Genomic DNA, 25,994 nt, shown 5'->3' with positions numbered 1-25,994 from the left:
CTTAAATTTGGTTAAGGTTGCTTTGACATTTTCAATTGGTCAAAAATCAAGCAAGTGTCATAAGGCCTTAATCCTGAAAATGTTTCTCAAATATTATTTATTTACTTCAAGTTATTCATAACTTATACAAGAAGGTCAAAAAATCGGCAATTAAAACTGAAAGTCGAGAGTTGGCTTGGCCAAGCTGTTACTTGCTGTTGGCAAAAACGATCTCATTAAAATTCATTAAATTGCCAAGCGACACAATAAAAGCTGAAAACTTCAGAGGCAGCTGGGAAAAAAAAACAGAAGAGGAAAAGTTTTGCTCAAGTGAAAGTCAAAAGGAAATATGCAGACAATATGTCAACACTTGAATTATTACGAGGCATTTAAATAAATGACGAAAGTTGTTGCTTTATTTGTAGAACTTATTATTTTCAGGACATCAAATGTAATTTAAGCACTCTTTTATGGAATTTTCCAGCAGTGTAGGTAGCTCACATGTGGAAGGATGGCAGGTGGTGCCCAAAAACCATATATATGTATATATTATTTATGTTTAAAACTAATCAAATTAATTAGCAACCTCATGCTCGGCTACCAATATCACACCGGTAAGATCTTTAAACCCAACTGAGATCCGAATCGGGATTAATACCATATGACTGGGAAAGTAATTTTGGCGACCGTGCGGCTAAAGTACGTTCATTCATATCTTCTGCACAAAATCTCGGAAGATAAAGCAGCTCGAACCGACTTTAGTGGTACTATCTAATCGCAACGGGCTCTATTTGTGAAATGCAACCTAGCCGCAGGTGCGAATTTTCCACTATAAAATATCCCCGGCGGGCCATGGAAGACCAGTTGAGTTCCTTTGCCTGAACAAGCAACAGTTTCCGAGATGAAGTTCCTGATCATCCTTGCCCTGGCCGTGGCCGCCTCCGCTCTGCCGGAGCCGGAGCTGCACCACCGCAGCCGCGAGATGCCCGTGGTTGGCAGCATCGAGGGTCGCATCACCGGAGGTGAAGCCGCCACCGTTGGCCAGTTCCCCTACCAGGTGGGACTTTCCCTGAAGATCAGCTCTTTCTCCAGCGCCTGGTGCGGTGGCTCCCTGATCAGCAGCACCTGGGTGCTGACTGCTGCTCACTGTACCGAATCGTAAGTGTTCTTTGGCTGGGAGGATGATCCAATCCTTACCCTTACCTTATTTGGTCCTCCTTTGCAGAGTTCAGTCCGTGACCCTCTACCTGGGCGCCACCGTGCGTACCTCCGCCGAGGTTACCACCACCGTCTCCAGCTCAAACATCATCATCCACTCCGGCTGGAACAGCTCCAACCTGAAGAACGATATCTCCCTGATCAAGATCCCCGCCGTCAGCTACAGCAACAGGATCGCTCCCGTCGAGCTGCCAGCCGTCGCTACCTCCTACTCCACCTATGCCGGTGATACCGCCATCGCCTCCGGATGGGGCCTCATCAGCGACTCGGCCAGCTCCGTGACCAACAACCTGCAGTGGACCCGGCTGACCGTCATCACCAACTCCGTGTGCGCCAACACCTACGGCAGCTCGATCGTGACCTCCACCAACATCTGCGTCTCCACCGCCGGCGGCAAGTCCACCTGCAGCGGTGACTCTGGCGGCCCTCTGGTCCTCGAGTCCAGCAAGGTCCAGATCGGTCTGACCTCCTTCGGAGCCGCTGCCGGCTGCGAGAAGGGCTACCCCGCTGCCTTCACCCGTGTGACCAGCTACTTGGACTGGATCAAGTCGAACACTGACCTGTAAGGTGCCATTGGGAACTATCATTTCAAATAAAAAGCAATTCTGACGAACTTCAAGTGTTTTAAAGGGGGTCTTCAAAGGGTTTTTTAGATGGTGGAAAAGGTTACGAGTTAACGCTTGCTTGAGTTTACTGAATTTATTTTAAGAGCTTCTGACAACCAAGTTAAAAAAGGGTCTTTTTCTTAAAATCGCTTTATGAATTTTGCATTTTAAATAATGTTTAGTTTTCCTTGACATTTTCAACTGGTCAAAAATCAAGCAAGTGTCATAAGGCCTTAATCCATAATCAATGAATATGTTTGTCAAATATTATTTATTTACTGGAAGTTATTCATAACTTATACAAGAAGGTCAAAAAATCGGCAATTAAAACTGAAAGTCGAGAGTTGGCTTGGCCAAGCTGTTACTTGCTGTTGGCAAAAACGATCTCATTAAAATTCATTAAATTGCCAAGCGACACAATAAAAGCTGAAAACTTCAGAGGCAGCTGGGAAAAAAAACAGAAGAGGAAAAGTTTTGCTCAAGTGAAAGTCAAAAGGAAATATGCAGACAATATGTCAAAACTTGAATTATTACGAGGCATTTAAATAAATGACGAAAGTTGTTGCTTTATTTGTAGAACTTATTATTTTCATGCCATCAAATGTAATTTAAGCACTTTTTTTATGGTATTTTCCAGCAGTGTAGGTAGCTCACATGTGGAAGGATGGCAGGTGGTGCCCAAAAACCAGTCCCGACCAGATGGTCCTGCGGTTTCGCATAAAAAGCATTTACTCAACAAAAAGCAGAGACGCAGATAGAAACAGGAACCAAAAACCAGATCCAGAGACATAACAAAGTCAGTCAGGGAAAATAGCAGCAGCTGAGCTTGAAAGTGGATAAGGGATTCGAAATGGGAACGGTAGACCCCCAACTCCCACCCGAGGGTTAAGGGGTCCAGTCGTGCTGATAAATGTTTGCATTGCGGAAATTTATGACAGCACAAAAAGTTTCCTGCACTCGTATTCTGTGGTTTAGATATGACAAAATATCATACATGGCCCCCAAAATAAAAAACGCAAAAGTTACTGCATATGGTTGTCACAACGGGTATATGTGAATGTAGGCAAAGTTAGTTAAAATGTCAACCCCGAGAGCGGATGACGAGTGTTTATGGCCAAAGTTTTTTATTTAAAATCCACTTTGCCCAGTTGCAATGCTCTGATTGAACGCCACAAAGTTCGCCCCTTTCTTGGCCACAAACTTCATTTCCCTGCTGATTGAAGTGAACTTCGTTTTAGGGCATTTCGTTGGTTTCCCAATGGCAGTCAGTTGGTCAAGTGGTTTTGTTTGATTCACTTTATTGGCAAAATATTTTGCCAGCCTGCGGACAGAGACGAAAATCCGGTGGCCGAAATTTGCATTGACTTTAATTTACTTATTTATGTCCTGGCACCTTTGGGCCAAGGCCCTTGGCCTCTGACCCAGTTCGCAGCAATTAAATATTTAGCTCCCCTTCATGTGGCAGCTAATAAAATCAATTCTCGCATCGTATGTAGCTCTAATCACAGCGCAAAATCAATTACCGAACTGTCAGCTCATCAATTATGGCCAAATAGAAGGGTGGGGCGACGGAACTTTTCGACTGGCGAGTCAACAACGCAATCCTGGCTAATAAATGCCAGCCAATTCAAAGCAATCAACTTAATTAACGATTTTTGGTGGGGCCATGATGCGGCTACATAATTAATTAAGTGGAGTTGGAATTAGCCAAACGGAAAGAAAACCAAAAAAAAGAAAATCAGACGCTGGCAAATTCGCAAAGACAGCATTTCGGGGTCACCACATGGTGAACCCGACTTCAAATAGTTTTAGTCTTAATGATGTTTATGACGATGTGTTACACTCAGCATGACCAACAAAATAAGAGATAATTTAATTAGAAACGGAACTTCGACTTTATCCTTAAGGTCAGCCTGTAGTTATAAGTAAAAAGGGTTAGTTTCTCAGCCAAAATTAGTTTCTTAATCAATTAATTGGGGTTAAATACATTTTTTGTTAATACTAAAGGTAATTTAAACTTTGCTTAGGTGCATATTGATGTCATTGTAACAAGCACATGCTTGGCATCACTTTAGAATTTCAGGGTCACCACTTTGAGGAAATTGGCATCACTGCAAAATACACTTTCGATGATTTTTAAGGTTAAGTTGTGAAAATAATTTAACTTGGAACAAACTTTAACTGGCATTTTCTTAACCCCTTAGCTCGCCGTGTGCCCGTGACACTTTGAATGATGTTCGGCTAATTAAGCGCCCAACGATTACTATTGCCCTAGCACTTAACAACCCCAAGTCACTTGCGATGACAGGCCAACACAGAAAGTGTTTCTAACAAAAAAGCCCCATGCCGAAACCAAACAAAAAACACTGGCACAAACACACTAACACTCACACACTGGGAGAGTATCGCACACTTAATTCATTTAACTCAAACATTTTCATTTATTTATCGCATTACTGGGTCTTTCCTCCCCGCCGAAGCAACCCCAGATGGAACCGCCATCACCAGAGTTTTTTCGGCTAATGACTTCCTGCTTTTCCTAACGCGCTCAGCATCCGGCTTCCCCACATGTGTGTCTGTGTGTGTGTGGATCTGGGAGGGATTGGGATGGGTTTCAGTTTGGTCTGGTTTGGGATAACTGACTGACTGGCTGATGGGACAACCACCCACTGAGGGGTAAGTGGAAGGCGCATCGGGCTCATTGAATGCTTTTGGCATGTTGCCCGGCTCGACACCATTATTTCTGGTAACAAGATAATTGTATAATGAAATCCAAACAACACTTGGGTCTTGGTGTGGACCTGCTGGTGGCTCCACTTGAACCACCAACGCCCGAAACAAGTTCACTCAGCATCCACCACAATGACTTGACGGCAAAGTTCGCTGGTTTTTTGTTTGGACCCGGAGACAAAGAGTTTTGGCTGGTTTGCTTTCTTCCCTGACTTCTGATGGAGTGGCAATACTTGTTCTGGTCCAAGTGGGCTCGTTTGATGAACTGAGAAGACTGCAGTTTCCCATTTAATTTTAAGCCTTCTTATTTAAATATTTATGTTCGCTTTATATAAGTTTCTCCTATGCCAAACAACAATACACTGTTTTGTTTTGAATAACAATTTTTTTATTGTTCTTAAAATAAGAAAGTCATTTTAAATTTGTTGATAAGATAATTCATATTTTTATGCAATTCATTCAATTTTCTTAACTACTATTCCATTGATAAGATAGTATTTTATTTTTGGCACTTTGATACCTTTTTTTTCGTTTTTTAATTCATACAGTACCATTTGTTGAAAGATTTTCACGCCATTTTATCAATAACAGAAAAACGTATTTTCTGATATCTTGAAACCTTTAAGGCCAAAGATTATAGGAGATTGTGATAAAAGTGGCAAAGAAAATTATCAGCTACAGCTGGCTGTAACTTCTCCACTGATAAACAAGTCTCAAATTTCGTTAGTGTCTCAACATTCCAAGTTACTTGAGTAATTTGGGCAACAAAATCAATTGTTAGAGCAATTCCTAGTCAGCAATTCCGACTGTCAAAAACATACATATATACCTCCCCTTTTCTCTTAATTTCATTTCATTCACATGGAAGTAAAATGTCTTGTCATGGTCTCGTGCCTTTTGTTTCCATGTTTCCTTTTTTCCTGCCTGCCTTTTGTTTTCCCTTTGGGAGTGACAATTGATTGACGGGAAAAGTTAATGGCTTACTCTCTGGTTTCTATATATAGAACTCGAGGAATACTTAAAGAAGTGCGTTTGCTTTTAGGCCGGCAAGCGGTAACAATAATTGAAACATCTCCGGGTCTTGGACATTTCCCCAAAAGCTCCGAGCACATATCAAGTAGATAGTCCACACACTCCACTCATATGCCATATGCAAAGCCGCTCAGAGAGCACTCACCGAAATCCCCATGCCTCTATCCATGGTATCCTGCATCCTGGCATTACCTAGAGCCATCACTCAGTAAAAAACGGAGAGGACGGGCTGCTGGAGTAGGGCAAAAAATAATAATACTCTGCTCCTCCAGGCAGGGCACAAAATAAAGACATAAAGCAAACAAATGCCGGCATCGAGGAGGAAATATGGGAGGAACCCGTCCGAAAGGAAGGTGGATTGAATGGTTGACTGGCAGTGGAGTGGCTTTTAGTGCGTTCAAGCAGAAAAATATATAGAAAACAATAAACCGAAATTACAACAAGAGCAACTGCGGCACGGGCCAAGGCAAAATACCAAAAAAAAAAAAAAAAATATTGGCAAACAAAATGTTTATAAGCCATAAAGCATTTGCCAGCTCCCAGCTGCATATTCATATAAATATTTGCATGCTAAAATTTGATGAGTAGTTATATATTTTCCGACACAACAAGCGGCAAACATTACGTCAAGCGGAATGCGGAGGCATTTCAACAGGGGATCGCATAAATTTCAGGCATTAATGAAGTCCCAACAAAAGGCATTCCCGACTGAATGGACAATCTGCACAGGATATTAACTATTCCCGTACCGCCGGATAAGATATCAGACTGCATTCAAATTCTGGCAGACAAGACACTGCAAATATACAAAGGAAAAGTTGCAATATTCGATGCCAAAAATGCGGGGAACAATAGCCGGAATCCACAGCGAGTATTCAGAAGTCATTGATACGGCCCGAGCGGAATCATTTTTTCGGGATGTGCCAATGCCAATAAGCAGACAAGTACCACCTCCGTTGGGGACACGTTCCTGTTTCGTCTCGAAAAAAAACCATCCGACTTCGTCCTTCACTCCCTGAAAATCCAATTGTCGTAGTAGACAAAAATCCTTGGCGTTGGCACACAATAATAAAAGCGACGGCGGCCAAAAAAAAAATGGGAGAGCCAAAAGCAATCTATCGAAAAGGATTTGTTTGCATGGCAGGAATTTATATTTATATATTTCGAGCTGGAAAAAGACTGAGCCTTCTCATATGCAAAAGCCGACGGGATGCCGTCAGCTTATTGATAGAAAATCACAGAGAAAGCAAAAATTGTCCTCGCTCTGCGTTTTTCTCAAATATTTGCCCAGCCAACTCGATACATATATATACTCGTATTATATCTGTACGTATACATTTATGTATTCCCATATAATAACTTAGTTTGATCCCTGCGCATAAAATTTAATGGTGGCCACTTGTGTTTGTCGTCTGTTTCGTGGGATTTGTGTCAGAATATTGACAGTTGGTCGATGTCACTGTATTGGGACAACAGGGCGTATGTGCAATGCTTACCACCATTTTCCCTCACTCTTCCACCGCTAAGCTCCATTTTTATCAAGTTTTCTGGTAGAAAATTGCACTCAGGTGGAGTTCGAGACTTGGAAAGAGCTCCTCAGTTCGCCAGCTGTTCCCTAATCAAACTTTTTCAATACATCGCGCATTAAAAACGAGTTGACAAACTGCAACACAAAACTTTGACCAAGTCCCGGGACCTGCTAAGTCCTGGGTTAACTTAGGTCACAGCGCTGAGGGATAGGATAGGGCTGTCCCCTTCAGACGTGAGTCACGCAAACATCTCTACTTTGCCACCCAAGTGCAGTAGCAAATTGCATTTTGAAAAAAAAAATAATAAAAATCCAACTTTCCCAATGCATTTCCACCGGGGGTTTGAGTAACATCTTGAAAATGGGATGATATAAAATGAGGCGATAAGTTGTTGGCAAGTTTGGGAACCTGCTGAAAAAAATAGGTGGCTGGCAAGCACATTACTCATACGCAATGTGAGACTATCCCGGGAGGCATGATTAATGAGGCGGCTGCTGTTGACATCCCCAAAAGCAATTTGAATTATAGCAGGAAATAGACATAGTTCCCTGTGATAAGTCATCAGCGACAGTCCCGAGAAGGAGGAGTAGTGCTGGCGGGTCAGCTGGACCAGACAGTTGTCATTAATTCTGGCCAACAAGGAGTCGGAGACGGATTTCTTGAGCTGACCGCAGGCACAGCGGCATTTTCATGACAATTTAACACAAAAAGCTCAACAGACCGATCTTTGCTGCACTGGGCGAAAAAATAAAGGGTTCTCAAAATCTATACTCCAGTTAGGTACGATTTTTCAATGTGATGATAATGTCCCAGTTTGTTCTATAACTGTTTGAAAAGTGTGCTATTATATGATTCATTGGGTAACAGAAACAGCAAATTGACTTACTGATAAAAGTCAAAATGAAATTCAGAGACCGCCTCTAAAAATTATTGAGGTACGTAGAACACTATTCAGTATTTTTTTGATAATTCTGAATACGCTTCGGTGTATATAGGTAATTTTCTTAGCTAGTTACTTTTATTAGATTTAATATTATTATTACTTTAATATTTTATTATCTAGTTTTCTAAGGTTTGGACATTTTTTTGACGTTGTTTATAAATTTTTCCAAGTGCCTGATAGAACATTATTGGATTGGGCGAATAGCGACAGCCAAAACACACAATCCGAGTGCCATTGGAAGCGTAATCGATGCGGCTCACATTAGATGGTTGCTCCAAAGAGGGCCAAACTCAGCTGAAGTGAGCCGGACGGAATCCTTGGCCAGCCACCAGCATCTCGAGTGCTCCCAAGAACCCAACTGACCTCTCAGGGAACTGCTCCTTTCGCAGCCGCTGCTGCTTTTTATCCCAAGCTGCTGCTTCGTTTATCATTTGTTGTTCACTTGTCGAAATTTTATTGCTGCAATCTTGTTTGTCGTCGTCGTCTCGTCCTTTTCCTTTTTCTCGTCAAAGGAGAGCGCACGCTGGGGGACATTACAAATGCCTTCCTAAGGACACTTACAGCTGAAGGCGGAATATTAGCACAAAGGAGTTCATAAAATTTGTTATTGGTCTTTAAAAGATATGGGTAGTTATAAAGTATTTATATATATATATACATATATTTATTTAATCGCATAGTTTTGAATCTAATTTCAAAATATGTTTTGAATACGTTTTTACGTATTACTGAAGAATTCGCGGTTGTGAATTTTTAATTTCATTGTTTTACAGAATATAGAAAATCCCAAATTCTTTAGCAAATGCTAGTCCAGCATTGAATGAAACCGCAGGTCAATAAGTAAATTATATAAAAAAAAATAAAACGCGAATTCTTCAGGAGAGAATAGATGCTATTATTTTGACACCAACTGTGCTCACATCCGCTTGAGTCAGAGGCGTAGTCGCACCCCGATGAATATTCGAGTCCTTTTCTTACTCGCCCCCCATCTACGCAACTGGATGAGCGAGCTGAATTCTCCTTGTATCCGAGAGGACTGGTCATTGTTGTTCAGGCTGTCGTTGTCGCAGCCGGAAATGCGTCTAATAAGCGTGTGTGTCGGGTGAGCGCATTACGTATACGTAATATACATTTATATATAAGTGAGCACCATACGTCTCTGCCGGCAATTTAAAGTGCGACCCTTATTTTTTCGGTTGCTTTAAAACTGGTGCTCAACCAACAATGAGAGCAAATATTTCAGGAAAATTAGTTTCCTTTGTTCCCCCTGAGAGACAGAGACAAAAGAAGCGAATTTTCCCGCAATCAGCGAAAGGAGCAACCATGAAAACGCTCAGCACAACGGCAAAGGAAAATCAATAGCATGCAGTTAATATAGGGTTTAAATAAATGAAAAGTTCCAGGCCAATAGTAGTGATACTCTTTAAGGGGAAGAAATCTATTTTATGCCTGGCATTTATGACCCAGACACACACAGTGGCCCACAAAAGTCACTGCCCGGCGGCCACTACTATACATACTACATGTGTCAGCATGAAAGGCAATGAATTGTTTTTATGTGCTAATGTCCGGCAGAAGCCGGCTCCCAGGACCCAAAATCTGGAAATCCGGTTTGCTTTTGCATGCCCGACACGTAAGGCGATTTGATTTCAATTTCCCAGATTCAACTTGCCACTGTCATCTGCCCATCTGCCCATCTGGCCGCCCCCCAAATGAGTTGGCAACTTTGGCACACCGCTGCGTATGCTTAATACGATTTGCTACCGACCAACAGATAATCACTAGATATTTCAGCCACTCCACACCGCCGAGAGCAGGCGTAAACCAATTCTGATCGATGGTTCCTGCAGGAATAAAATAATTCGATTAGAGCGATTTCGTTTAGCCGGTTTTCCCAGCTAAATATACACCGTAATATAAGTTAAGCAATGGAAGAGTCAGTCAAAGTCGTCCATTTGGCAGAGGCAAAATGGCACTGCCGTCATTTAGCGAAATCTATGCTTATCACTTATCAGTTATCACTTATCACTCGAGTGGGCGAAGTCTGCCGCCTGTTCGCCTGTGAAGTGCGTTTAATTGAAAGCCTGCGGCGTGTAATCTCTCCGATAACAGCAGATAGTTTTTTTTCTGACTTCGCTCAATCAAAGCCGATAAGTACCACTACATCCTCTTGGGCCGAAATAAAAAATAAAAGAATTAAAATAAGGAAAAGCCAAGAATGATAAGGAATTTCACGAGAATAAACAGAAATGACTTGGCCGGAATACAAGAGGCACGGCCGCCGATAACCGGGCGCAATGAATGGTATATAAGAGCCACTGTGTCCGGTGGAGAATCATTCGTTCTTCGACCATCATGAAAGTGCTTGTTGTCTTCGCTTTGGCCCTGGCCACCGCCTCCGCCGGTCTGCTGCCCCAGCAGATGCCCATCCACCCCCGTGACCTGCCGGCCGTGACCTCGATCGAGGGTCGCATCACCAACGGCAAGACCGCCACCGCCGGCCAGTTCCCCTACCAGGTGGGACTCAGCTTCGCCAGCACCAGCGGCAGCTGGTGGTGCGGTGGATCCATCATCGACAACTCCTGGGTGCTGACCGCTGCCCACTGCACTGACAGGTAAGTTGGGGGATCCTTTAGCTTACCTACCAGAACTTGAAAGGACTTAAGATATTTGAGTTGAGTTGAAGAATTATAAGGCTCGAGAACTTTATTCAACCGTTAGTAGATAGTAGGCTTTCCAAATTATCGTTTCCTGGGCACTTGCTCACGGTTCTTGCGCTTCCAGGCAGCACGCCTAGATCCACCCATAGTCTGAGAGTATCTGTATCCCTTGCCAATGCCACGGGAACCTTTTCCAGCTGAAGTAAGTCCCCGCAATTCCCGATGCTTCTGAATCCAGTTGATTTTCGGATCACGGCGAATGGCACTGTGATGAGCGTCAATCAAGATTACCTCGTAATACTTGTAAGCAGCATCTTGAGCAATCCAATAAGAGTTCAGAACTCTGAGGCCACCCAGTCTACGGCCAACACGTTCCTCAGCAATAGACTGCAGTCCACGATACGACTTCAGTTGGTTCACTCCATGACTCTTCGGCTTGCCGTAAGTGCATCCTTTTGGCACTGGACGCTTGCGACCACCACGGCGAACACGGATCCTATAGATCACGAACCCCTGCTTGGCTCGGTATCCCAAACGCCTAGCCTTATCCGGACGAGTAGGTCTGGGTGAGCGATGCAGCTTGGCTAGTTGACGGTATTGCCAAACGCGAATACGCTGCAAGTAACGCATCACATCGCTTTGCTTCTTCCTGTAGAGTTCCTCCATATAACGATAGGCCCCCATCTTAGCAAATTGTTAGACAAGACGTTAGATATCCAAAAAACAAAAAAGGATTGAGTACTTTATCAAAGCCTTCTTGAAAGAAACAAAAACCTGTATTACATGATAATGAAATCTTCTAAAGAAGATGTTTTTCCAACACTTTCTAACACTAATAAATATATAACCTTAGAGATAAACATTTCTGTTATTACAATGGCTTTCTTCCCGCTGCAGTGCCTCCTCTGTAACCATCTACTACGGCGCCACCGTCCGCACCAGCGCCAAGCTGACCCAGACCGTCGCCAGCTCCAACTTCATCCAGCACGCCAGCTACAACTCGGTTGTGTTGAGGAACGACATCTCCCTGATCAAGACCCCCTCCGTCTCCTTCACCAGCGACATCCAGAAGGTTGTGCTGCCCGCCATCGCCAGCAGCTACTCCACCTTCGCCGGACAGAAGGCCATCGCCTCCGGATGGGGCAAGACCTCTGACGCCGCCTCCTCCGTGGCCAGCACCCTGCAGTACGAGACCTTCGAAGTGGTGTCCGTCGCCACCTGCCAAAGCACCTACGGCTCTCTGATCGCCACCTCCAAGGTGATCTGCATTGCCACCCCCAACAAGACCTCCACCTGCAACGGCGACTCCGGCGGCCCTCTGGTCCTGGACAGCAGCAACAAGGAACTCATCGGTGTCACCTCCTTCGTGTCCAGCGCTGGCTGCGAGTCCGGCGCCCCTGCTGGCTTCACCCGTGTGACCAGCTACTTGGACTGGATCAAGGACAACTCCGGTGTCACCAACTAAGCACCTTCCAAATAAAAACGATTATTGACCTACATCAAGTGGCTTGATTTTTGGGGGAACCATCAAGATTCGCATTATATTGTATGTATTGGGACCATTAACAAGTAACAAAAACATGTTATATAAAGGTAAATCCTTGACATTACCCTAACAAAAAATTTCAAACCTCCTAAAATAAAAATTTTAATGTAGATCGTTAGTGAATTCTACCCCAAACTCATAGAGGTATCCCACGTCGAAATCGGTAACCAATAACCCAAGTTATGGAATCTAGAAGTGCAATTTTGGGTTCCCAATCTGATAACCATGGGAATTACAAAAAATCTGACATGAAAATGGGTTAAAATTGTGACCCCCTTTGAAAATAAATATTTGAATGCAGAAAGTTAGGAAATTGAACCACAAATTCATAGAGGTATCCCACGTCGAAATCGGTAACCAATAACTCAAGTTATGGAATCTATAAGTGCAGTTTTGGGTTCCCAATCTGATAACCTGGGAATTACGAAAAAATCTGACATGAAAATGGGTTAAAATTGTGACCCCCTTTGAAAATAAATATTTGAATGCAGAAAGTTAGGAAATTCTACCACAAATGCATAGAGGTATCCCACGTCGAAATCGGTAACCAATAACTCAAGTTATGGAATCTAGAAGTGCAGTTTTGGGTTCCCAATCTGATAACCATGGGAATTACGAAAAAATCGGACATGAAAATGGGTTAAAATTGTGACCCTCTTTGAAAAGAAATATTTGAATGCAGAAAGTTAGGGAATTTAACCACAAATTCATAGAGGTATCCCACGTCAAAATCGGAATCCAATAACTGAAGTTATGGAATCTAGAAGTGCAGTTTTGGGTTCTCATTCTGAAGACCCTTGAAATATCGAAAAAATCGAACATGAAAATTGGTTCAATTTTTGACCCTCGCCAACAAGGTACATTTTAATGTTGAACATTAGAAAATGAAACCACAAATTCAGAGAGGTATCCCACGTTTGTATCGGTATCCAATAACTCAAGTTATGGAATCTAGAAGTACAGTTTTGGGCTTCCATTTTGAAGACCCTAGGAATTTCGAAAAAATCGAACTAAAAATGGGTCAAATTTTTTACTTTCGCCAACAAGATACATTTTGGTGTAGAATATTAGAAAATAAAAGCACAATTTCATAGAGGTATCCCACGTCGAAATCGGTATCCAATAACTCTAGTTATAAAATCTCGAAGTGCCGTTTTGGTCCAAACCAAACATTATTAATTTTTCTGCCAAAGTTTATTTAGGAATCTTTTTAGTAAGAGATGCCAGTGTTGTCGCGAATCCAGTCCAAGTAGCTGGTAACGCGCACCATTCCCTTGGGACCGTTGGAGAGGCAGCCGGCGGAGGAGCCGAAGGACACGATGCCCACCTGGCGGTTGCCGTCGTGGAGGACCAGAGGGCCACCGGAGTCGCCGCTGCAGGTGCCCTTGTTCTCGGGCGTGGGGATGCAGATGAGGTCGCCGGAGAAGTCGCCGTAGTAGTTCTCGCACACCGAGTTCTCGCCGATCTGGACGTCCACGCAGTTCAGGTACTCAGAGACGCCGCTGTCGTCGGAGGTCTTGCCCCAGCCGGAAACCAGAGCCCACCAGCCCTGGTAGTTGTTGTAGCGATCGTTGTAGCTGGGCAGCTCCACCTTGTTGACCAGCGACCAGAAGTCCACGTGGGGGGTGCGGATCAGGGAGATGTCTCCGGAACCGTGCTCGATGAAGTCGTTGCTGGACACCCAGTGGGTGTACTGGGCCTGCAGGCGCCACAGGGCTCCGTAGTAGATGGTCACCGATTCCATGCCGTTGGTGCAATGCTTGGCAGTCATGACCCAGGTGTTGCCGATGATGGAGCCGCCACGATGTAGGGCACCTTGCCCTCGTAGGCAGGGTAACCCATGGTGATGCGACCCTCGATGGAGGTCTTGCCCACGGGCACATCCTTCCAGAAGACTGGCTTCTCGAACGCCGAGACGGAGGCAATCACGCCGAGGAGCAGGACCGCTAGCACCTTCATTTTCCTTAAGTTTAGCACACTTAATGTGTCCAAACCAACAGTTGCGTCGTTTTTATAGAGTTTTATTCAACCGGAAACGAAATAATCTGCTGGGAGCGTAATTTACAACATCCTGATAAGGGGGGTCTTTGAGTAAAACCAACTTGACGAAATCTCGCGAAAGAAGTTGGCACATTTGATAAGGTTTAAGAGTACATTCTATCAAGCGAAGCTTGTCAAAGGTGGGTGTTTATTAGGGTCATAAAATATTTATTGTATTACCTCAAATATGGATATAAATCTTGCCTATTAGCCGGTATTGCTAAACGTACTGAAAACGGATTTGTTTACCTTTTAAAATTACTTCAGCTATAAATTATAATATATAAAACAATGAATGATAAATTGTGTTTTATTTTAAATTTCCTGACAGCTCTATAAACATTATAAAAATCTCTTCCTCCCGGATTTATTCCTTTTTCTCAATATTTCTTTAAAGTTTGTTCTTCTACTTACTATTCGCGCGCAATTTAAATGAAATTAAATCTAACGGAAATGCTTTTTAACTGATTTTCAAATTATTGCGTGGGAATAATACGTTTACTACCAAATATTTTCTCTCCAAGGAACGGTCACTCTAAATGTATAATGTATATAATACCCTGGACACCGACCACCGGTTAGAGTCCTGGACATAATCCTCCAAAATTTGAGACTTAGATCTAGGACTCGAACCGTTGTATCGATAGTTAGTGAGGACACTAATATAATATACATTTAAATTTAAAAATTAAAACCGTTAATAGTGTTTGTACGAAAATCGTAAGGTATCTTATCATTAATTTTAAGCTACAGTAAACAATCCATAAAATGCACTGAGCTTGCGTTAAATTATCGATAGATAAACGATTTTTCAGCGTGACCGCTTCATTATTTTTGGTATACTGAAAAGGTTAAAATGGTATTTTTTAAGAGCCGAACGGTATATCTTATCGATAATTCCGCGGACACCCTGACCATCAAGCTGTTTATTTTATAAAAACTTAATTATTTGCAATTAATTTGTATGCATTAAAGGACACCGAAAAGGCACAGCACGTTCTTTATTCCAAAGGGTATAAGGCAACTCTTGACTGCGCTAGATTTATCCAGGATTAGCTGTTCGCCAAGAAATTACCCCCTGGAGCGAAAGGGATTTGCCTTTTCAGACAGACGCCTCCAAAGAAAGGGCTCCAAAACAAGGAAATGAGCGATTTTGGAAAGGTAACTAAACTATAGACTATCATAACTCCCAGGGATCTCCAACTTTTGTTACATATGCAAAAAAAACACCACTCTCTAAGATCTGTATGTATGTATTAAGGTTTCTTTTGTTATAATTTCAGGTATGATTTTTAGATTCGAAGGGAAATAATAATGGATAACATTGTTTACGATTTTGCCAAGATCACTTTTCAACCGAAGGTTGTATTCTCGGGAAATATGTAAGTGCAAGCAGTACTACTTTTCGGAACCCCGCCTAAAACCCGATTTTCAGGTCATCCACTGGCTCGAATCTCTCGTTTCGACTGAAGGAGATGGCCATGTCGGACATGGAGGAGATGCAGGACACATCCGAGCCAATAGCGACACCCGAATCCGACGGCGATGTCAGCAGTGCGTCCCAGGACTCAGACGATGTGGACTCCCAACTGAGTCGCTGCGAGGACAATGACGACGATAGCGATTGCATCAGTGGATCCTCCAGGCACAGTTCCCATTTCGGGGCTCGGGCGGGCGTGGCTCGTCGCCGGATGCCGGCCAGGGTGTCTAAGGACAACTTCAACCGGGTGTGCAGTGCCATCATGAAGCCCATTAAGAAGAAGCAGCGGAAGGAGCTGAATACCAATGCCCAGACGCTCAAAAGCATCGAGAAGATATACACCAGCAAGCGAATGAAGAAGTTTACGCCCACCAATCTGGAGACAATCTTCGAGGAGCCCAGCGACGAGAATGCTGCCGATGCAGAGGACGACAGCGAGGAGTGCTCCATTAGCAGCCAGGTGAAGGTCGTCAAGGTCTGGGGCCGCAAACTACGCCGGGCTATATCCTTCAGCGATGGCCTGAACAAGAACAAAATCCTGTCGAAGAGACGCCGCCAGAAGGTGAAGAAGACATTTGGCAAGCGCTTTGCGCTCAAGAAAATCTCAATGACCGAGTTTCACGACCGTCTGAACAAAAGTTTCGACAGTGCCATGCTCGAGGGCGATGATGGTGAGGCGGGAGGGTCGGGGGAAACCATCGAGATCCCCAAGACATCGATGACCATGGAGGATATACAGCTGCCGGCCATGAGCAGCCCACACCAGTTCCTCATGCAACCGGCGGGCTTTGAGTAGACAGACTGAATGATTCAACGCGCACCACATAATTATTCATTGCATTATTACTAAACAAAAACAATTGTACTGATAGCAACTATGAAGCTAGGATTTACGTTCGTTTGGCTTACTTCACGCCGTAGTCCTAAGCCCCCATCAAAGTTATATGTGTGTAAATAGCATGTAGAAGAAAATAAATTAGAGCTAAACCTAAAACTAAACTTATCCAGCCATAGAATACGATTCTGTGCCTAGCCATTAAGCGTATTAATAAAGGTTGAAAATACATATCCATCCACTGCCGTTCGAGAATCCGATTAAGTTGACGAAGTAAAGATTCTCACGATTTGAAGGTTTTGATTTACAATTCTAATTTGTATGAAGAATGTCTCGGCCTAATTTTTGAGATCGATTATTAAGAAGTACATTTAAACTGTTTCTTAAACTTATCATAGGTATCATTATTATTTTAAAAATATAAATATATCGAAAAATAATTTCTTCAAAAGGTTTCTTATTTACAAATCATTAGAATTGGAAAACTGAATATCCAGCAGATAATCCTTGAAATGCCAAGGATTATATAACGAGTCCAGTCCTCTGTTCCTTGAACTCCACCTTCATGCCAATGCCATGATGTAATGTGCCATAAAGTGCTACTGGCGGCGGTGAATAGCGCGCTAACAAGGAACACTAATAAATAAATATAAACCAAATCGAATGCGAAACGGAAGCGCAACGCACCGAGGTGGCCAAAAGTCTGGACGGATTGTGCGAGCGGGTGGCTCTCAAGCCCAATTATTTAACGGCCGCCGCGTGATTAGCAAGTGCAATAAAATGCAGTAACAAAAACGCGCCCATTATTAATGAGAGCAACATGCAACGGGGAGCGATTATGCAGCGAGTATATATAGTTAAAGTTATAGACACAGATATATAGACGCACCACCGCACGATATCGAACTAGCGGTGGGGGAGGGGGGTCGAGGTGGGTGGTGGTGCGGCGGCTAGGTGGTGCATTTGCATAATCATGTTGTTGTGCCTCGCTGTTGTTGCAGCCTCATTACATTCGGCTTCATTTCGATTCGATCCAAGACAATCCAATCCGATCCGATTTGATTCCATTCGATTTGATCATACATATCACATTGGTGAGCGCGAGACGATTTGATTTATTTGCTTCGCTAGGCACACAGACCGCAGTAATTTCCTAAATCGACAACAATGGCCAGGTAACAGAAATACTTTCAACACCAAATAAAGCTGATTATCCCAGTCGGCGGCCGGCGGTGCACGAATTAATTAAATTAACAACACATACATATTTTATGCTGCATTTCATTTCCTGCTAAGAATTCTGCGCATGCCAGCCGCTGCTGCATGCAACCGAATGGCAAGCTGTTAATTTGTTTATGAGCCACGGGCAGGTGTCCGCCCCCAAAACCCTTCCCTCCGGCCACCCCAATCTGCCCTGGCAATAACCTTGAGGTCTGAAGTACCCAGTAGACGGTTGAATTTGAGTCTCCAAAGTCTGACTATCCATCCACCTGGAGCAACTGTGGTTGAGGAAGACGAACACCACAGTCAAGCCTCACGAACTTGAAAACTTTTCAAGAAAGAGATTCAAAGATATTTAAGCAGAAGTGATAAAGTCTGACAATTCAACAAAATTTTTCAATTTAAAAACTGATATAAGCATTATTTTTTATATAATAATACTAATATCAACTACCATAATATTAACACACACAGGAAAAATATATGTCAGGATCAACATGATATTCAAAGGTAATGATTATAACCATTGAACCATCGAAAATTGATTTTGGAAAATTGTATTTTTTGTTCCTTTTTTTTGGAAAATAGATAACACACACATTATGTTTCAACGGAATACATTTTAAGAATACTTAATTTAATAAGAAAATATTAATAAATATTTATTTACTCATAATAAATATGATATATTACAAGTTGTAGTAGGTTTACAATTAATAATAATGAATACAAATAAAGGTGACCTTAATCAAATAATAATTTTTTATAAATTAAAATGGGGTTTTGATAAGAAAAAGTAAAAAAGTTTTGTTAAGAGAAGTTTGACTGTAGTGTAATCAAATGATATCGCAACTGAGGGTGAAGATAGAGCAGAGGTGGCATGCAAATATAAGTGTAACAACTCGTGTTATTGTTTTTCACTTACAGCAACCCAGCCAGCGGGAGATTTTTCTCAATGAAAGACTCTTCTCTCCACTCAGCCATTAAAGCCGAAAAAAACACGATCGCGAATGCATAATGAAGATGGAGCCAAAGCGAGAAGTGAGTGAGGTGGGGAGTGATGTAATAGCGCCAAAGCGGGCGGATAACTAGAGTTACAGCTTCGCATTCAATTTAAATGGCAAAACCACAAGGCACCGACCGAGATCTACGATGAAATGTGGCCTATGCGGCACATATCTCCATTTTTAAAGTAAAATGCGGACCAAGCAGCGATCGAGGCAAAGGGCGGATTCCGACTGAAAAGCGACAGTTCCTCAATCGGAGGAGAAGACTCACATCGAAAAAAAGAGAGATCGCCGATCGAGAGCAGCACTAATCACAGGCAAATTAAGCCAAATTGATGCAACTGCATTTGTGCCCGGCCAACTGAAATGCAGCCAAATAGATGAAATAATTAAGGCGGCGCGCAATTTCTGCGCTGGCAAAAGAGTTTATAAAAATGCTTGGCAACCTGCGCGCCGGCGCAGTGGCTAACAAGACGCGAAGAAAGCAGTACTGGCGACTGGCGGAGATTACGACGCGCATTGCGATTACAGCTGATGTTTTATGCGGTGAAGTGTCCAGCAACCAGCGTAACGGCTTTTCGAAACGGGAAAACAAAAGTGACCAGTGGGTGAACGGGTGGCAGGAGGCGAGGTGGCGGAAGTGGGTTAAAAGAGGAAGCAAGGAAGTCAAGGAAGTCCAGCGAGCAAAAGGAAAGCAGTTTCGGAGATCAAGGAAGCAGTGCCAGAACGGAAAAAGCTGTCTAGCTCCGCAAAGGGGTGGAAATCCACCCAAGAAAACTGATAAGCCGGACAGAAACGAATTTATAAAAGGAGAAACCAGTCTGAGAACATTTCAAAATAAAGGAACTATTATATAAAGTCCCCAAAAAACCTCATGAAAGCTAAAATATGTTTAGAAAGTGATCCATCAGTCAAAAAATTACAAGGATTCTTTAAATTGTTGATAAATATATAAAAAAAGTGCTAAGAAAACGTAAACTAGACAAGTTGTTTAGCAAGTGGTTAAAGTAAACAGGAAAATCAACATTCTTTAAACGGCTTAAACAAGTCATAGGACTTAGTAAAGCTAGGCCTTAAATTGACATTTTTATTTTTTAAATTTTTTTTAAAGAAGATACAAAAATATTACTTAGAAATCAAAAGCAGGAGCTAAGCATCTTGTGAGTACACCATACTAAGCAGTTTTAGAATCCGCGGAAGCAACTTGGGCCCCGGAAGTAAGCAGTTTTAGAATCCCCGCATTCAGCTAAACAGGAAACCATGCAAAGGAAACACAGTTAGCAGTGAAAGCAGTCTAATCACCATAAGTGCCAGCAATTGCACTCGCAATTAAAAATTAAATGCGTGCGCGAACAGAGCAACAAAGCCAATGTCCAAACAATCTGCAAGTGCAAGTTCCACGCTGCTGCTGCTCATTTGGCTCACATGTCTGACGATGCACTGCACCGCGCTGGATTGGCAGCAGGTTAAGCCGATGTACCTGGTGTCCATGTACCCGGGCCCCATGGGTCTGTCCACCTCCTCGTCCTCCCCCTTCTCCTCCTCCTCTTCCTCCTCCCTGGAACTCGATGCGGAAATAAGCGCCAGCAACGTGGACAGTCGTCGCATAAAGGGAATGGGTCTTGACCTGGATGTGGGCGGTTTTAGCGAGGAGGATCCAGAGAATCGGGAACCACTCGTCCTCAATCTGGAGACCACACCGCTGCTGGAGAAGATGCTGCCCGATGGAGCCATGGCCATGGACCGCATCTTTGGCGGCGACGTTGGCAATCCCCACTGTTTTCCCTACCAGGTGGGAATGCTGCTCCAAAGACCCAAGGGCCTGTACTGGTGTGGCGGCTCCCTGATCTCCGATAAGCATGTCATCACCGCCGCCCACTGCGTGGATATGTAGGAATGGTAAGAGATTGAATGGGGAACCAATCTGCTCATGTTTGTATATCTTGCAGGGCTAAAAGGGCTCTGGTCTTCCTCGGAGCGAATGAAATCAAGAACGCCAAGGAGAAGGGCCAGGTGCGACTGATGGTGCCCAGCGAGAACTTCCAAATCTATCCCACCTGGAATCCAAAGAGGTTGAAGGATGACATTGCCCTGGTCAGATTGCCTCATGCAGTCAGCTTTAATGGTGAGTTGTAATTCCATAATTACAAAAGCCTTTATCGCTTCTTATCGTTATTTTATACAAAAATTTGTAAAATATTGTTTGTAAACTCCAAAGATAAATAGATAAATCGAAGTATGTATATGTAAAGTTTGACTCATTATGGCACCTGTCCTTTTAGATCGCATCCATCCCATCCAACTGCCGAAGAGGCACTACGAGTACCGCAGTTTTAAGAACAAACTAGCCATCGCCTCCGGATGGGGGCGATATGCCACCGGAGTCCATGCCATCAGCAATGTGCTGCGCTACGTCCAACTGCAGATAATCGATGGACGGACGTGCAAGTCCAACTTCCCTCTATCCTATCGCGGTACAAATATATGCACCAGTGGCAGAAATGCCCGCTCCACCTGCAATGGGGATTCGGGAGGACCCTTGGTTCTACAAAGGCGGCACTCGAAGAAGAGGGTCCTCGTGGGTATCACCTCCTTTGGCAGCATCTACGGCTGCGATCGTGGCTATCCGGCGGCCTTCACCAAAGTGGCCTCATATTTGGATTGGATCAGTGATGAGACTGGAGTAAGTTCCCATCAGGATACCACGGAGGCGATATTCTTCGATCAGTACGTAAGGGACTATGGAAAGCCGCGACAAAGTCGCCGGCTGGAGACAGAGGAGCAGCCGCAAGACGATGTGCCCGATGAACTAGACGTCCATCCCAGACCCTCAACCGAAGAGGACATCTCCGAGGATGTCAGACCGCGAACACGGTCACGCCCGCGCTCCGAACACGAGTTCTATTTCTTGTAATCGAAAAATAAACTTTTATTTTAAGTAAAAAATCAAAGCTTAGTTGCTGCCGTAGTTGACAACACCGGTCTTGGCCTCGATCCAGTCCAGGTAGGAGGTGACGCGGGTGAACACACCGGGCCATCCCCTCTCGCAGCCGAGGGCGATTCCGAAGGAGGTGAGTCCGATCAGGGTGTTGCTGCCGTCGTTGTGGATCAGAGGACCGCCGGAGTCGCCGTTGCAGGTGGAGATGCCACCGGTGGTCTTGATGCAGATGTTGGTGCTGGCAACCAGGCCGAAGTACCAGGGGGAGCAGCCGCTGTTGTTCATGATGGGAACCACGGCGTACTGCAGGACATCGGTGGCTCCGGTAGCAGCTGTGGGTAAAAAAAGGGAAGGGAAGTCCATAGTTACTTTACTCCTTGGGAAATAAAGGGTTGTCTTTTAAAAATAATATAGGAAAGTTACCAAAGTAAGCTTATTGAGTCAAATTAAATTTTTATAGTAAGTCAGGAATGCTAAGGCAATAATAACAAATAAGATTAGATTTCCTAAAATCTAATTTGAAATCAAATTTGAAGTGGTTTTACCGTATAGATTTGAAAGATTACAAATACTTGACCAAGGGTTAAATATTTTACCGACTAGGGTTTTTCCCTTCGTCAATCTAAAATATTAATGAAGTGGCATTTCTAAGAATAATTTCAGTTCACAAAAAATAAGTATTAGAAGTTAACCAATTCGATTTTACATAAAATATTTAAATAATAATGATGGTAAGGTTCTGCACTAAGTGTAAAGTAGTATCTATTTCTCTATGATAAGACGTGCCTAAGTGACACTGACTTTTCTTAAGGTCTTAACCTACAAGTTATATTACGACAGCTTAACTTTCTCTATTTTACACTTAAAACTGTAAATTTCTACAAGGTATAAAGGTCACTTACAGTCGCTGATCTTGCCCCATCCGGAGGCAATGGCCGACTCACCGCCGTAGGTGGCGTAGCTGTCGGACTTCACGGGCAGTTTGGCGGGCTGGATGTACTCTGTGATATTCGAAAAGAACTTTAGAACTTTTTCGTATGAGAAATCAGAAATACGCACTGTTGAACTCGATGGGAACGGGCAACTTGATCAGCGAAATATCGTTGGTGATGGTCTCGGCGATCCAGTCCTCATGCACGATCACATTCTTCCTCTCCACGAAGATGATCTGCTGGCCCTCCTCCTTGGCGTTGGTGCGATCATGGGCGCCCAGGTAGACATCCACACCGGTGGTCAGGCTGTCCGTGCAATGCGCGGCAGTGATGACCCAGCGTTCGCTGATGATGCTGCCTCCGCACCAGGCAGCTCCTCCGGTGACGTACAGGAGTAGTCCCACCTGGTGGGGGAACTGGTTGGGCTCGGCCAACTGTCCTCCGGTAATCCTTCCGCCGGGCAGAGTCTCGCCATGGACCTTGGGAATCGGAGTCTCGATGTTCAGGTTCTTCACCGACTGCCAGTCGACAGCCTGGGCCCCAAGGATGGCGGCCAAAAGCACAACCGAAGCGCAAGCGAATTTCATTTTGATCACAACTGAGTTGTTCACCAAGAATGGGGGCACTTTTATACGGATTTCGATGGCCGCGGGGTATCATAATTCATGGACTATCTTTCCTGGATTGCCCAGGGTGGAATTAACCGAGGTGATTTATAATCGTCTATTGGCCACTACTGATAGAGGCGATGCTACTTCTTAGCGATAAGCAAGTATTGGCAATATAGCCCAATCATGGCAAGATTAATCAGTTTGTAGTAGACTTATCTAGGGCACTGATGACGAGCCCACGGGAATTGAACATTAAAAGATTGTAAAACACAGGTACTTCTACAAAAAGTGAATATAATAGAATTTTCGGGAATTCATTCTTTGTTTCAAGTTCAGTTTTTTCATGTGTTTATTGACGAAAACCATTTTAGATTATCGTAATCGTAATATCTTCGCAAAGCCTTATCTCTAATACTTGTATTGGCGGCGATAGGAAAACCGCGACATCGATTACCAAAGGGGTTAGTGATTTAATTGCATAACTTATAGAGCCGCCAGTCATAATTCTCCCAGTCAAAACTGCGATGTGCCTATGATATGAGTAAACAGCCTGATCGTACGTGCGAACTTCCTGACGACTCATTATGATGTCATAACAGCCGATGCACTTCCCTCAGTTCAATTAAAAGGTTCGGTATTTTCAAAACAACTTCCAAACTTAATTAAAGCGTAATACTTATGGAATCAAATGAAAATAAAATAAGTAACAAAAAGCTTAAACAAAAGCGGAGAACTAAGCGAAACATGAATCAAAACGGAAATGGATTTAATGCAACAATTTTTGTTTGCTCAATTGAAGGTCGTCTTAAAGTTGAGCGAGTCCAAACAAAAGCCGTCAAAACAATCCCGTCGAGACGAAGTCTAACCAGCTGCAAGTTCCCAGAGAAGAGTCACAGGGAGGCCCATAGAAGGACAGATTTGCCCAATTAATTAGCACAGCTTTCTAAAAATTATACAATTCAAATGACACCTGCCATGTGCTCGTGTAGGCACACATAAAACCGAATTACCCATATGACACTATCTCGCTATAAATCTAATCCATAGACGTTCTATTAGCTCCCCAACAATCGTTGATAGATACATTTAGCGAAGTTGAAATACAAAATGGCAAAAGTCCTTGAAGCAGGCCCAAAGCCGAGCTAATTAAAACATTAAATGCGTAGCAAACTATTAAATTGTAACAAAAAAAAAGCAAAAACACATAGCTAAATAAATGAATTCAAAACAAACAGGGTGTGAAGCTTGTTTCACAGGGTCGACGACCTGAATACACTCAGTGGTTTATATAATGTACCTAATGAATAAAAACAAAAACTTTTTAGAATTAGAAAAGGTTTTCTTAAAAATATCTTTATATTTTTAATCACTCTTTGAATTATTCACTTTATAATCATATCTTACAGAATGATTGATCCAACTTCATTTATAACCCATAACTCCACATGACAAAAATATCTTAATCCAAATGCACGACAAACTCCTAATCTTATTTATGTTACATACACTTAGCAAGAGTATAATAAAAATTTAATTTATTAAGCGAGATTAAACTGGTTTAAAGCGGCAGCGGTCAAGAGAACAATATTTTTGTGTGCACTTGTAATGAGAAGCGAAATTATTTGATATGGGTGCGACTTCATAATTAATATAAATGTATACATGCGCCCCCACCATGCAACATGCGTATCTTAAATTGAACACACGAACATTTGTGAATAAATAAGATAAAAAGGCATAAACACATCAAAATATTAATTTAACAGTTAAGTCCTGAATAAAATATATGTATCCTTCTAATTGCCTGCACGAACGAATATAAGACAAAAGATAATCGTATGCAAACATTAAATTTCAAATGAGTTCAAAATTAAGATGAGGTGTAAATCTTTCAAAAGTGTGTCCCTAAAAGGAATATCAGAATAAGGAAAGCTCGAGTATAAGTAGTCCGAATAAGACGAAGATGCTTATAAATAAGATAAGCAAAGTTGTATATATGGAAATCATTTTTTTGATAATTCAAGATGCAGTACAAGATATTTGTTTTTCGTATTTTTGTGAAATTCTTTTTTATGAATTAAGACATGGGTGTTAATAAACAGGCTTTACCAAAATATCACGCAAAAAATGTTTAATTTCAAGACTAGTGTTTGCTCCTCACAAGGAGTTTTCTTTCACCTGACATCTCAAATTGGGAAACATGTTTAACTTAACAATTAATGTAAATATGTTAATAAATACAAAAAACGGAGAACACAAAAATAAAACAATATTTGGCTGGAAAAGTTATTTTCCATTGTTAATTGCCTTTTTTAAATCATTGTGAAATTCAGAATAGGACTTTATATAAGCCGTATTTCGTATTTATTTGGTCAACTATGTACACAAATTATTATATATATGTTAATCAATACAATAAAACAAAACATGTCTTAATGAAAAAATAATATAAATTAGTTATGGAAAAGTACTATCCCAACAAACAAATCTAATATCAAGAAATTGTGAAATTCGTTTTACAAAGATGTTAATATATAAGATCAATCTGTAAACTAAACCAATAAGTTATTACCTAAATTCGCTCTGGAAATGTAAAGATCTTGTTAGTTTTTTCTTTTCAAACGTTTCGCAAATTATGAGCTCATGAAAATATGTTAATAAGAAAGGTAAGCTATAAATAAATTCCGC

At 42.5% G+C, this 25,994-nt stretch overlaps 8 protein-coding genes across 10 annotated transcripts in view; 5 read left to right on the top strand and 3 right to left on the bottom strand.

Moving 5' to 3' along the window:
- Positions 1-25,994, top strand: part of LOC108012509 (larval cuticle protein 65Ab1) — a 218,541-nt gene that overhangs the window by 95,281 nt on the left and 97,266 nt on the right. The window contains exon 1 of one of the 2 annotated variants that reach the window (XM_017077919.4): positions 24,195-24,198. The exons of the other annotated variant lie outside the window; for it this stretch is intronic. The gene's annotated coding sequence lies outside the window, so the exon portion shown is untranslated. Of the gene's footprint in view, positions 1-24,194; positions 24,199-25,994 lie in introns of those variants that run through there. 2 annotated transcript variants of the gene reach the window in all.
- On the top strand, positions 834-1,810 carry LOC118877416 (serine protease 1). Its single transcript, XM_036816133.3, has 2 exons — positions 834-1,137; positions 1,205-1,810. Exons 1-2 carry the CDS (start codon positions 881-883, stop codon positions 1,761-1,763), a joined length of 816 nt encoding a protein of 271 aa, XP_036672028.1. The 5' UTR covers positions 834-880; the 3' UTR covers positions 1,764-1,810.
- Jon65Aiii (Jonah 65Aiii) lies at positions 10,366-12,193 on the top strand. The gene is made up of 2 exons (XM_017078615.4): positions 10,366-10,651; positions 11,594-12,193. Exons 1-2 carry the CDS (start codon positions 10,392-10,394, stop codon positions 12,159-12,161), a joined length of 828 nt encoding a protein of 275 aa, XP_016934104.3. The 5' UTR covers positions 10,366-10,391; the 3' UTR covers positions 12,162-12,193.
- On the bottom strand, positions 10,662-11,417 carry LOC108013031 (large ribosomal subunit protein eL15). Its single transcript, XM_017078622.4, has one exon. It carries the CDS (start codon positions 11,378-11,380, stop codon positions 10,778-10,780), a length of 603 nt encoding a protein of 200 aa, XP_016934111.3. The 5' UTR covers positions 11,381-11,417; the 3' UTR covers positions 10,662-10,777.
- Jon65Ai (Jonah 65Ai) lies at positions 13,415-14,236 on the bottom strand. The gene is given in 2 exon segments (XM_017078621.4): positions 13,415-14,045; positions 14,048-14,236. Coding segments are annotated over 2 exon segments (747 nt in total). The 5' UTR covers positions 14,202-14,236; the 3' UTR covers positions 13,415-13,452.
- On the top strand, positions 15,161-16,834 carry tant (tantalus). 2 transcript variants are annotated; one of them, XM_065864555.2, is made up of 3 exons: positions 15,161-15,443; positions 15,627-15,664; positions 15,718-16,834. In XM_065864555.2, exons 1-3 carry the CDS (start codon positions 15,426-15,428, stop codon positions 16,556-16,558), a joined length of 897 nt encoding a protein of 298 aa, XP_065720627.1. In that variant the 5' UTR covers positions 15,161-15,425; the 3' UTR covers positions 16,559-16,834. The 2 variants fall into 2 exon arrangements, with proteins under 2 accessions (XP_065720627.1, XP_016933373.2); XM_017077884.4 differs by having other exon boundaries at positions 15,163-15,443; positions 15,566-15,664.
- LOC108012498 (brachyurin) lies at positions 19,946-21,933 on the top strand. Its single transcript, XM_036814714.3, has 3 exons — positions 19,946-20,715; positions 20,775-20,950; positions 21,108-21,933. The coding sequence occupies exons 1-3, from the start codon at positions 20,195-20,197 to the stop codon at positions 21,737-21,739; spliced, it is 1,329 nt and encodes a 442-aa protein (XP_036670609.3). The 5' UTR covers positions 19,946-20,194; the 3' UTR covers positions 21,740-21,933.
- Positions 21,725-23,307, bottom strand: LOC108012499 (brachyurin). Its single transcript, XM_036814716.3, has 3 exons — positions 22,823-23,307; positions 22,666-22,764; positions 21,725-22,095 (listed from the first exon to the last, which is right to left on the bottom strand). The coding sequence occupies exons 1-3, from the start codon at positions 23,280-23,282 to the stop codon at positions 21,779-21,781; spliced, it is 876 nt and encodes a 291-aa protein (XP_036670611.3). The 5' UTR covers positions 23,283-23,307; the 3' UTR covers positions 21,725-21,778.

This window comes from Drosophila suzukii, chromosome 3 (assembly GCF_043229965.1).
Source record: "Drosophila suzukii chromosome 3, CBGP_Dsuzu_IsoJpt1.0, whole genome shotgun sequence".
NCBI classification, from domain to species: Eukaryota; Metazoa; Arthropoda; class Insecta; order Diptera; family Drosophilidae; genus Drosophila; species Drosophila suzukii.
Note: the sequence above shows the minus strand (reverse complement) of the source record. Positions and strands in the feature narration are given on the sequence as shown.